Source organism: Dipodomys merriami, unplaced genomic scaffold, assembly GCF_024711535.1.
Source record: "Dipodomys merriami isolate MVZ:Mamm:240054 unplaced genomic scaffold, mDipMer1.0.p SCAF_2, whole genome shotgun sequence".
Lineage (NCBI taxonomy): Eukaryota > Metazoa > Chordata > Mammalia > Rodentia > Heteromyidae > Dipodomys > Dipodomys merriami.
In genome coordinates this window covers 1,852,501-1,865,771 of record NW_027203381.1, presented here as the reverse complement: position 1 = coordinate 1,865,771, position 13,271 = coordinate 1,852,501, and the positions used below count along the sequence as shown (strand labels likewise).

General features: G+C 42.2%; 1 protein-coding gene across 4 annotated transcripts in view; it reads left to right on the top strand.

Annotated features, from left to right (window-relative positions):
• The window catches only part of Znf407 (zinc finger protein 407), a 373,602-nt gene that overhangs the window by 135,879 nt on the left and 224,452 nt on the right, over nucleotides 1-13,271 (top strand). For all 4 annotated transcript variants that reach the window (XM_070028948.1, XM_070028945.1, XM_070028946.1 and 1 more), the window contains one exon: nucleotides 1,828-1,902. In XM_070028948.1, coding sequence (XP_069885049.1) covers nucleotides 1,828-1,902 — 75 coding nt within the window. The remainder of the gene's footprint in view (nucleotides 1-1,827; nucleotides 1,903-13,271) is intronic.

Sequence of the window (13,271 nt, the reverse complement as noted above, 5' to 3'; positions counted from 1 at the left end):
AATAACAGAAAATATTCCTCTAGATATTTAGCATTTCATACATTCAGCAGGTAGTACAGTGTTTTATTAGGGAAAAGATTTTCTCTGTTTACTTTGTTCCCCTGTGCAATGTAATATTTTTGCTTTAGTTCCTTAAGCTTAAATATTTTAATTAATACATTTTTTTCTCATTAAAAACTATACTGCAGATTCTTAATTCAGATATCTTAAATTATACTTGGTCATGTAAATAAGCTGTGCTTTGCAACTTTGGGTTTTTAACCTTTGCTCTTTGCTATTAGCTTTATGTTTTTTTAATTATAAGAAAATGGAGGATGGTAGGGAAGTTATGACTTAAATAGACTGTTGTTATTACTGTATTTTTTTCCAGTAAGTGAAAAATGTTATTTAGTTCACATCAAGCAGAAACAAATATAGAACATTTTATACTGTTAATTTTTGCTTATTTAATATTATAGTTTGATTCTTCAAATGTTGTATCCTTCCATTTTAATGATTGATGGTGTGACTAGTTATTAACTATAAAACAAAACATACATTGTCTATATCTGTTATTACTCAATATATAAAAAGAATGAATGCTATTTTAGTGTATGCAAGTTTATTATTTGAATAATGAAGTCACAGCCATTTCAAAGGGCAGATGTGTTATCCTTATAATTATGTTTTAAAATAATACTGTATGGAAAGAAAAGTATTAGATATTAAAAGAAAGAAGGATTTACAGTTTTAGCAAATTTTTGTTCTTGACTTTTGTCACAGTCTCTTCTGTGAGACCACTGTACTTTACAGTCTTAATATTACCCATTTGTGCAAACGTGTCCAGATAAATTCAATGTTTAATGTTAAGACTCTTATAACATGCCATTTTGATTTGTAGCCCTTCATATCATAGAATGCTAATTAAAATCATATTTTTGCATATGTCATGCCTTTCATGTGCATATGCAAATAGATTCTGTTGCCTTTCAGCTATTAGTAATTACCTTTATGAAGGACAGCTGTAATACATAATTAACAAAAATGTTTGCAAGCCCTTTTACACTTAAAGTTTCAATAGTAAAAAAATTTTTTTTTGCTTTATCACGAGAGCCATTTTATTCTGATCTTTCTGAATGAGATCTAAATTGTTTCAAATAATCATATGCCATAATTGGGTTGGTGTTGTGCCATGTTCAGTGGAGGACTGGCGTTCGATGTACTGACTGCAGGTCCTGAATATCCTGCAGACAGGTCACTCGTGCCGAATTAAGTAAGCACATTTGTGTGTAAAGTCAGACAGTACTTTGAGTTATTGAAGTAACATTAACTAAAACAATTGCATTAAAGAACAATTTTTATTGGTAGTGAAGACACATAAATACAATTGATATTATTTAAAAAACCTATCAAGTTGTCATGTTTTAAGGAAGCTTCATGAAAGTTATTTATTTTGTCTTTTACAGTCCTTTTAGTTCTTGATAAAGTTACACTTGAGCTCATTTTGCACTGAAGTGTGAGATGGGGCCCTGTGTCTCGCAGTGCTGCTGGCCCTCCTTGCTATTGGGCAGTGGAGATGATCACTGAAGACCTGCTGTGAGCTCACAGTTCTGATCTCACAGTCACTGTTTCTGTACTCAACTAGAAAAGGAACCTGGTCCCTTTAGGTGTAGTTTGATTTTCAAGCAGTTCTTTCCACTGAAACTCTTTGTGAACTTGTGCCTTTGAAATGTATATTATTACGTGATATTTGTGTGCATGTATATAAATACTATTATTCAGTTCTTTACAGTTTCCTTGCAGACAGTTAAAGTTCAATTTCATAATCATTTTCATTTATTTTTTTAGGGTTGCTTTTGTAATGAAGAAGCACTTAAATACTCATCTGCTAGGCAAACACGGAGTTGGCACCCCAAAAGAAAGGTAATTTCCATACATTTGTTTATTTCTTTACTTAAGTACTATAATTTTTATTTAGATTTTATTTACTAGGACAAAATTCTTAAGTCAGTTTACCTTGTTTTATAAATGTGATGCTCTTGATTAATATTTTATGTCATTTTGCTAGAAAAAACATAATAGTATATTTCAATTAAATCTACTCAAGAAGTGTTGGAAAACTATTGGGTTACTTTGGCACCACCTTGAAGCAGCAGAAGAATTAAATTGGAGGGAACTGACCTCTGAAAACAAATTGCTGTGTGCTGTAAAACATGTGTTAAACTAAATTTTGTCTTTCTCTTTATTTTGCTATTACCTAGTTTTAATATCGCATTTGTGAATTATTACTGCAGAGTTAAACATTGCTGATGTTAAAAAGATACATCTCGTGTCATCCCCAAATAATACTGTAGTTGCCATGTCATGAAAAATAACACTACAATTATTGTGTCATCAACCGCCAGGCTTTCTTTTTCTTGCTACTGTATCATAATTAGCTTCAACACATATACTTAATTATATTAGGTGAGCTGAAATGTAGCAGTGTCAGCTACCAGGTGAGCATGGCCACTGCTGAAAATTTAAGTCCTTAAAATGTGCGTTTCACTCATTCTATCAGCTTCCCAAAACACTCTTCCTTGTAGTGTTGTATTTAATTGGAGCCAACTGTACTTGTGAACATGTATATTATGAACACATTGTTCTTTGTTTCATTTTTCATTGTTATTGTAAAAGTGATAGATAGAGGGGTTACAGTTACATAAGTCAGGTTATGAGTACATTTCTTTTTAAGACAACATCACCTCTTCCCTCACTCTCTCCCAGTTTTTTCCTCCCATCCCCACCTCCTAGTTGTGTAGTTCATTTTCAACATAGTATGTAGTTAGTACCACTGCTGAACACATTGTTTCTAAAATTATAGAAAACCCATACTGCAAAAGAAATAATTTGAGAACTTTAATGTTTTTATGCACATTTAAGGTATTAGACAAAATTATTTTTATTTACTTTATTTGTACTGCTTTCACATGCATTCTCTCAATCATTCTATAACCTTGTTAAGTCTTGCATTATTTCTCCATTTTTATAGATCTTAATACTAGGAACTACAATTCCAAATGACTTTTAAGGAAAACAGTGTAGGTGTGATCATTAATACAAAGAAAACAGTTGCATATTGTACCTTAGATATTATATACATTTAAAACCCAAATATATAATTTTGCTTTTTACTTAGGAATTAAAAAATTGTAGTGGTTGTTCATATTATTTAATAGCTTGATCAATCCATATATTTTATCTTTGGATATCCATATATTTATTTTTGAATACCTCAAAATAGTAGATATCCTCTGTATATTATAACATGAGCTATAAAAATCACAGATTTACTGCTTGATTTTTTTTTTTCTCAATTCATCTTAGCCACTCACCCTTATTTTTATTCATTTCAGGTCCTTATTTATTTTTTGGTACCATAGTTGAACTCAGGGCCTGGATGCCGTCCCTGAGACCGATTTTCTCAAAGCTAGCACTCTAGTGCTTTCCTGAGCCCCAGCACCACTCTGGCTCTTTCTGAATGGTTTATTAGAGATGAGTCTTGCGGACTTTCTTGCCTAGGCTGGCTTTGAACTATGATCCACAGATCTTAGCCTTTTGATAGTTAGGATTACAGGCGTGAGCCACCAGCCCCCGGCCAGTTCCAAATCTTAAAGAGAAACTTACAAAAAAGAAACTGGAGAAGTTGTTCTGATTTTCCATTCCCACGGCAAAATACCTAAAGCAATTAACTTAAATAGAGAAAAGGTTTATTTCATTTCTCAGTTCTGAGGTTGTAGTTACTGTTGCTTGGCCTTACTACTTCAGACCTGTGGTAGCACCATGCATGTTCTGGTGGCAGTGGTCTGCTCAGTCTCCTGTGGCCAAGAAGGAGGACAGAAAAGGGCCAGGTCCCAGTCTCTCTTCAGGAGCACAACTCCCACCATCTGAACGCCTCCCACCGGACCCTGCTTCCTAATGCTCCTCCTGTCTTGGTAAAGCCACAGGCTACTCACAGAGATACAGACTGTGGCAGAAAGATGGAATGGCGCTCTTGCCCCTGGGATGTGCTGCACTTTCTCAGGCATTGACTTGAGTTTTGTCCTACAAATGGTTCTCAGATGGGCACACACATTTGTCCTCTGAATTACTACTTTTAAGTGTTTGAAGTGACAGTACTCACCTTGGAATTGCTTTTTTTTTTTTTTTTTTTTACTACACAGACTTTGTTTCAGGCAAGTTTTGTCATGCCTATGTGTACGGCATCCTTTTTGCATAGAAATGCTGAGTGGGAACTCTCTTATGCTTTCCAGTGTGCTTCTGTGGAGAGGAGGAGACCCCATTTAAGGGTGTAGTCTAGCACCAGACATGCCAAAGGCTCCTCCTCCTTTCTTTTGAATGGTTTTAGAAAGCATGGAAACTATCAGCATGTCAAACTCTCAGTCTGCAAGGTATAACTGTTTGCAGAATTAAGTTAAACATTTTTGTTACCTATTTGAAACATTAATGCCTTGACTATAATTTTGCAAGCTTGCTGTATTTTAATTTCTCCAGGACAGTATAATCAGTTTATTTTTTGTGTTTTGAATTTGATTCTCCCCTTTAATGCACTGCATATTATAGCAAATGGTAATAGAAGTTAAGTAAATAGGCTGTGACAATTAAATTAATAATGCATTTTGTTTGCAAGTGTTTAAGCTTTGTGCTTTGACTGATATATGCAAAAATGATAATTTATTAAAAATTTCATATGCTTTTATAATAAAGTTTGATGAACCAATAAATTTTTTAAGCCTATCATTAGAAAAAGAAAACCAGTTTCCATTTTTTTAAGATTGAGTAAACATTTGAAGTTATATCTTCTTTAAGAACACAATTTTTCCTCTAAACTTGAATTAACTTATTTGGTGGTTATATAACATAGAAACGGTATATTGCAATATTCCTCAGGCTTTTTACCCTCAAAACAATCAAATGAGCATTACCATATCTACCTCACATTGCAGTTAACGCACCGCAGCTCATTTACACACCCTCTCTGAAATATCCCTTATTCTAAGTGAATAATTGTGTACATGAGCTAGAGTGGTTTTATACTCTCTAGCATTCACTCAGGGAACGGAAAGCAGGCTCTTGCCCAGGGATCACGGATGTCTTCTGTCCACACCGGGACCTGCGGGCGTGTGGGGTGTGGGGTGTGGAGCTCTGGGCTGGGACCCCGTGGGGGTCTGCGGGCCTGTGGGGTGTGGGGTGTTCGGTGTGGAGCTCTGGGCTGGGACCCCGTGGAGGTCTGCGGGGCCTGTGGGGTGTGTGGTGTGGGGTGTGGAGCCCTGGGCTGGGACCCCGTGGGGGTCTGCGGGGCGTGTGGGGTGTGGGGTATGGGGTGTGGAGCTCTGGGCCGGGACCCCGTGGGGGTCTGCGGGCCTGTGGTTGTGGGGTGTGGGGTGTGGAGCCCTGGGCTGGGACTCCGTGGAGATCTGCGGGGCGTGTGGGGTGTGGGGTGTGGAGCTCTGGGCCGGGACCCCGTGGAGATCTGCGGGGCGTGTGGGGTGTGGGGTGTGGAGCTCTGGGCTGGGACCCCGTGGGGGTCTGCGGGGCGTGTGGGGTGTGGGGTGTGGAGCTCTGGGCCGGGACCCCGTGGAGATCTGAGGGGCGTGTGGGGTGTGGGGTGTGGAGCTCTGGGCTGGGACCCCGTGGGGGTCTGCGGGGCGTGTGGGGTGTGGGGTGTGGGGTGTGGGGTGTGGAGCTCTGGGCCGGGACCCCGTGGGGAGCGGGCAGGTTTGCACGCAGGTTCCCGCCTGATCCCTGGTTTCTCGGTCTGTGCGAGGGGGCTGGGGCAGGCAGAGAGGAGAGGTCTGGACCGTTTCCATGGACCAAGCGCCCGGCTGGCGTCTCCGGCCCACGTGCTGTCCTCTGCCCCGGAGCCCTCGCTCTGCCGGCCCCAGGCCTTCCTCTCCTGGGCTTTGCAGCACAGTCTGGCCGGTCTGGGCCCTCGGGCTGGGGATCCTCGCGCGTGGGACCTGTGGGCCTCCCCTCCGTGTGCGGGGCCGGGCTCCCGGGCCTCTCTGAGCCCCGTGGGCCCCGGCCTGCCTGCGCACTTGCGGTCCCTGCGCCTCGGGAAGGCCAGCCGCGGGAGCCCGCAGGCCTGTCCTCCAGGGAGCGGGAGCGGGAGCGGGAGGCCTGGACCTCCGCCTCCCCCTCCGCGGCCTCCCCCTCCGCGGCCTCCCCCTCCCCGGCCTCCCCTCCGCGGCCTCCCCCTCCGCGGCCTCCCCTCCGCGGCCTCCCCCTCTGCGGCCTCCCCTCCGCGGCCTCCCCTCCCCGGCCTCCCCTCCCTGGCCTCCCCCTCCCCGGCCTCCCCTCCCCGGCCTCCCCCTCCCCGGCCTCCCCTCCCCGGCCTCCCCCTCCGCGGCCTCCCCTCCGCGGCCTCCCCCTCCGCGGCCTCCCCCTCCCCGGCCTCCCCCTCCGCGGCCTCCCCCTCCGCGGCCTCCCCTCCGCGGCCTCCCCCTCCGCGGCCTCCCCCTCCCCGGCCTCCCCCTCCCCGGCCTCCCCCTCCGCGGCCTCCCCTCCGCGGCCTCCCCTCCGCGGCCTCCCCTCCCCGGCCTCCCCTCCCCGGCCTCCCCTCCCCGGCCTCCCCTCCCCGGCCTCCCCCTCCGCGGCCTCCCTCACCCAGGGTTACGGTCAGTCCTCCTGGCCCCTAGCGCCCACCCATCGGCTTGTGCATCAGGCCGGCCGTGTCCCCCCCCCCCCCCCCCCCCCCGTGCGCGTGGACGCAGGCATGTTACCGTGAGAGGCCTTGGTGTCCCTGCCCCGCACGTGCCCGGCCGCCCCCATGTCTGTCTCTGGGGTCACAGGTGACCCGGCACCGCCCTGCCCTCACCTTCAGCCTGCCGGCCTGGCCCTCGGCCCAGTCTGACTCCACCAGTCAGGGCTTCCTGTGACTCCAGTTGCTGCGTTTCAGGCTGGGGCTTCCCCTCTGCCAGGCTTGGGAGGCCAGTGGTGAAAACAATCCTTATCTTCCTTAGAAGAGGCAGGGAAGGAGTCCCTCCCTCCCTCCCCCTTCCTTCCCTCCTTCCCTCCCTCCTTCCCTCCCTTCCAGTCTCTCTTCCCCTCTTCTCCCCTCCCTCCCTTCCCCCTCCCTTTCCCTCCCCCTTCCCTCCTTTCCCCCTTGTTCCCTTCCTCTTCCTCCCTTCCTTTCATTTTTTGGTTGATTGTGGAGCTTGAACTCAAGGCCTGGGCTCCAGCCCTGAGCCTCTCTGTGCTCATGGTTGGTACTCTACCACTTGAGCCACAGCACTACTTGTGTGCTTTGAGTGATTAATTGGCCATAACAGTTTCATGGGAACTTTATGCTGGCTTCAAACTGTGACCCTCAGTTCTCAGCCTCCTGAGTAACTAGGATTACAGGTATGAGCCACCGGTGCCTGTCGAGAAATTTCTCTTTGATATATTTTCCAGTAAGAGTTTTGTCTTTCTGGACTTAGAATGTGGCTTAGTGGCAGAGTCCTTGCCTAGCATGCATGGAGCTGTGAGTTTAGTTCCTCAGTACCACATAAACAGAAAAAGCCAAAGGTGGTGCTATGGCTTAATGGTACCTTGAGCAAAAACAAAAACAAAAACAAACTCAGGAACAATGCCCAGGCCCCGAGTTCAAGCCTCAGGACTGACAAAACAAACAAAACCCTAAAAAAGTTGTATCTTTCTATAAAATTTGTTCTTTTAATCGTAGGTACTAGAGAGTCATATCTGACTGAGTTTTCATAATTGAGTTTTCTTCTATATGTTTACTGTGTGGAAGCCCAAGGCCAAAATTCAGACCCACCTCTAGCAAGTGGGAAGATGCGAAGGAATGTCCCTTGTCATTTCCAGTTTCATCTTTTTCTTTGTATATGAGCATTATATTTGATAATTACATATGAACCCTCACAATGCAAGAGAAGCTCTGCTGTAGGGTTCAAAAAAATAGATTAACTCAACATTTTCCTTCACGTGTGTGTATCTTAATTTTGGGGTACTGTGTGGAGTCCTGTATAGCCCTGCCATTTGGTACCTAAAATTAATAGCCTTGCCTTATTGTCTGAAGACTTCGTATTAATATGCAGTGAGTGAGCAGTCCTTTATATTTCTCAGCCTCTTCAGTTGTTTTGTGTGCTGCTTGCTGTTAGGGTGGTGTATGCAGGCACAGTTTATAAGTGCTCACTCATTATACCCGGGCATTTGCTCTGGCTGTATTAAAAAAAACCAGGATTTTTTTCTAGTGCATTTTGGTGATATCAATAAGCCTTCAGCGATTTGAAAGAAATTCTCTTGATAGTAGGTAAGAGATTTTAAGTATTTGTGGCATATGTCACAGATTAAGATTCGAAAAATTTTTATATTCAACTTAAAATTTAAAAATTATTTTGTCTTATATTCCAATTTCATGTATTTTCTTTCTAGGCAGTTAGCCAAACATAACCATTGTGTGACTTTTCTTATATTTTTATTCTGGTTATTATATAGTTATCCATAATATGTCTTTAGGAGTCTTTAGGAGAGGAAACAACCCTGCTTAAGGAGTTTCATAATAAGGGCATTTCATTTATGTCTGATTTCTTTGTTTACTATATTTATTGCTGTGTTCCTAAACTTGAATGCAGAGGTATTTAATGATGTTATAGCCTCTGTTCTTTTTTTTTTTTTTTTTTTTACATTAAATATGGTTATTGTAAGCTGGGTGCCAGTGGCTCACGCCTGTAATCCTAACTGAGCTCTGAGGATCATGGTTCAAAGCCAGCCCCGCAGGAAAGTCCTTGAGACTCTCATCTCCAATAAACCACTCAGAAAACCAGAACTGGTGCTGTGACTCAAATGGTAGAGTGCTAGCCTTGAGCTGAAGAGCTGAGGGACAGCGCCCAGGCCAGAGTTCAAGTCCCATGACCGACAAAAAAAAAGTTACTGTAAAAATGATGTTACAGAGATGTTATAATGACACAAGTCAGGTAGTAAGTGCTACTCTTTAAACAGTGTCACCTCCTCCCTTGTTTTTTTTCCTAGTTTTTCCCTCCCAACCCCTCCTCTCCCCCAAAAGTCGTATAGTTCATTCTTAACATAGTATCTACTGAGTATTGCTGCTACATTTGTTCACCCTTCCTCTTACCATTTCTGCTCCCTCTTCCTCCTCCCCCCCCCCCAAAAAAAAATCAGATAAACTTACAAGACGAGGTACAGAAATAAAAAACAGTGACAAAAGAGAGGAAAAAAGAGCAAGATAACAAAAAAAGTCTTGTTTCCATTTCTTGTAGTTCATTTTGATGAACATCATTTTATATGATCATATGCACATATGAATTGAACCTTTGTGATCCTCTCCTAAGAATATTCTCCTTTGGTTTCACTGTGTGAACATCTAGAATCCTGTTTAATTTATCATGTCCAAGTAATTTTTTTTTTTTTTTTGTTTTACGATCCAGTGTTTTTACTTGGAGATTTATAGGCATATTCTAGCTCTGACAAGTGAGGGAAACCGTGCATCCTGTTTCTTCGAGACTGACTTACTTAATGTGATTTTTTTCCCCCAAGTCTTTCATTTCCTTATGAATGGTACAATATTATTCTTTCTGGATTGGAAAGTATAAATCCATTGTGTGTACACACACTACATTTTCTTGATCCATTGGTCCATTGAGGGGCATCTGGGTTGAATACTGCCTTGGCTTTGGTAAACAAAGCTGCAGTGAACATGGTTGTGCTTGTAGCTTTAGTATGGCCTTGTTTGTGCTCTATTGGCTAAATGCTCAGGAGTGGAATTGCTGGGCCATAGGGGAGCTCTATTTTTAGTATTTTGAGCAACCTCCATGCTGTTCTCCAGAGTGGCTGAACAAATTTACATTCCCACCAAGAGTGTAGTAGCATTCCCCTTTGGCCACATCCTGACCAGCATCTGTTATTGTAGTTTTCTTGCTAATGGCCATTCTAACTGGGGTGAGGTGGATTCTCAATGTTGTTTTGATTTCCATTTCTTTTATGGCCAGATATATTGAATATTTTTTCATGTGTCTATTGTCCATTCTTCTTTTTCTGAGGAGTCTCTCTTAAGCCCTTAACTCATTTATTAATTGGGCTGTTTCTTTGAAGGCTTGTTTTTGGGGGATTTAATTTTTTGAGCGCTAACTATATTTTTAGATAATGAAGCCCTTGTGTAATGCTTAGCTAGTAAAAGTTTCTCCATTCTGTGAGCTTTCTATTTATCTTTCTAGCTATGTCCTTTACTATGCAAAAACTCTTCAGTATAATATAGTCCACTCTTTGATTTATTGTGATTCTAGATATTTATTTAAGTAGTTTTGACTATGTTTTGACTAAGTTCCATAAGAGGCCTAATTTTTCTTCAACCCTTCCTGCAATATTTTCATGGTGTCTGGCCTTTGATCCACTTGGAATTGATTCTGGTGCAGAGTGATACATAAAGATCTAGCTTCAGGGGCTGGGAAGGTGGCTCAGTGGTAGAGCGCTTGCCTTGCATGCATGAGGTCCTGGGTTCGATTCTTCAGCACCACATAAGCAAAAAGAAAAAAGCCGGAACTGGTGCTGTGGCTCAAGTGGTAGAGCGCTAGCCTTAAGCTGAAGAGCTGAGGGACAGCGCCCAGGCCCAGAGTTCAGGCCCAATGACCGGACCCCCCCCAAAAAAAGATCTAGCTTCAGTATTCTGCATGTAGTATAGCCAATTTTGCCAGCACCATTTGTTTTAGAGGCTGTCTTTCTTCCATCCTGTGTCAAATATTAGGTGGCTATAGGTCTGTGGTTTCATTTCTGGGTCTTCTATTGTGTTCCATTGGTCCTCAGGTCTATTCTCATGCCAGTACCAAGCTTTTGTTTGTTTGTTTGTTTTGTTTTGTTTTTAAATCAACCTCTGTTCTGTGGCTCTTAATTTTGGAGCTCATGGGAGGAGGGCGACAAGAGAAGACAACACACACATAAAGGAAAAGTGAATGTTTTCAGACAAAAGGCTCTGATGGCAGAGGGTATATGGGATAGGTGCTTTGAGGACGCTTAAGAATGCAGTTGTCAAGGGCTGTGTGATCCTAGAGCAGCTCCATGGGAGCCAGGCCTGTGGAGTGAGGAGGGTGTCCATGGAGCACTCTGGGCCTCTTCGTGCATGGCAGTGTGATAAGGAAGGCTTTGGCAGAGTGGTCTAAGGGAAGAAGCAAGATGTCAGAGTAAGTGTACCATGTTAGGAAATAGGAACCAGTGGGGGGATCTCATTGAGCATGGATTTGGAAAGTGTGAAGATGAGACCAGGATACTGCTTGAAGCCAGGTTGAAGGAGTGTTGACTACTGTGTTCCAAGCCCTGTCCTCTGCAGTCCTGGCAGCCAGCCCAGTGGAGACATCTTGTGTGTAGTTGTAACTCTAGACGTGGAGAGACGCAGGCATGTGGATTGGCTCTGCTCAGGACACACCCGGGAGGCTCCCCCCTTTCTGTGGCTTCTGCCTGGCCAGTTGTTCTATTGTGATGCCTCACTGGTAGACAGACAGCGTGGAAAGTTATTCATCGTCTTTTTGTCAGACAAATTATTTCTCATTTTACCTCTTTTCCTTTTGTTCTCCCTGTTTGCCAACATTTCACTCTCCTAATTAACAATCCAAATAATATGTTTTGTTTAAATTCCCGTCTGTCTTCTATGAATCCCTTTCTTGTTTATTCTGTCTTTAATTCTTATTCTTACCATTGCATTCTTTAAGTTCTGTTCTTATAATTCTGTGGCACATTTGTAAATAAAGACCATCTTTCTCATTCTTATATACATACATATAAGCACATACACAAATATGCAGATTTTATATTATATATGTATATAAATATATAAAATATATACACTTGTGTTTGTATACACACACACACACACACACACACATACATATATATATATTCTGCATTTTTTGGAATACAGATTCCTTTATTCTGCACCTTCCATTTTCCAGAAGGAGCCCCACCAACTCTGATAATATTGTATATGTTATCCAGTGTTTTTTCAGTGAGTTATTATATATATCAGAGCTTATATGGCTTAGTACTCTGATAATCTTTACTAAACGATATCTATTTCACTTTACTGGTTGTTCATTCTAATGTAGAAATAAGATAAAATTGTATGATAGAGGTTGCTTTTACTTGTCATATTACATTGTTTGTGATTTGACAATAAATTTTAGGGTATTTTTTTCTCCAACTTTGTGGTCCAGTATTGTACTTAGATTAGGAATCTAAACATATCTGGGTTTTTCAGTTTTTCTAACAATATAGATCTTGCCGCAAGCTGACATCTAGATTTTTTTTTTTTATTCTCTTCCTTTATTTTACTTAAATTGCTTTTAGAAAACTGTGGCTTATACATCTGGACTGTGATTAAAATATGCCTTAAGCTCTTATCTTTAATTCCCAGTCAGCACCAGAAGTAAAGGGAACAAAGGCCTATATGTTCACTGCAGCTTTCAATTATGCCTAATTACTGACTTTGATACAGTTTCATTATGCAGTACTGACTTTTTGTGAGGCGTTCTTTATATTCAACATTTCTTCGTAGTTGCTTATGTAAGTCCGAGTTAAAATTTTTCCTGAGGAATTTCCAGGAAGCAGACATTTTAGAACTCCTTTTTGCCAAATTCTATGAAAGCAAGTTAACTATCTATTTCTCCAATGAGAAACACGTTTTTTTGTTTTTGTTGTTGTTGTTGTTATGCATCAGTGCTATGGCAGGAAAAAAAGAAATACTTATGTAGATTACTGAGGTATTTTTCTCCAATTCTTATGCCATGGGCCACTTGGATGATCTCTTGGGAGCAGAGAACAAATGCTTCTTCACCTACATTGTGGGATTTCTCACATGTAGACTCAATATAAAATAAACTGATGTTGCATGCTCCATAGGAGATACCCTTGTCTTGTGGTCATTCTTAAGTTGTACAAAGTGTCTGTTTTTCATTTCACCTGATCCTTTCCTCCCTTTCAGAAGAATCTTGAAATTGTTTGATACTTCCTAAGACAGTATCACTTCTTCAGGTTATCACATGAGATCAACATTTCTATTATAATGCAATATAAAGATTTGCCTTCCAGGGAAATTTCCATTTCCATTTGAGCTCACTAGCATTCTTCTCTTGTTTCAGAGATCCAGTCTTGGTAGTAAGCTGTATATAGGAGGAGCTTATGGCAAGTGACCGGAGGAGATATCCATCTCCTCACTATTATATGAAAGACACCTTTTCCTGTCTTTCAGGTTGGAGTCAATGTTCATATTCTTTTCAGTAATTAGAGTTTGTCTCACTCTGTAAAGC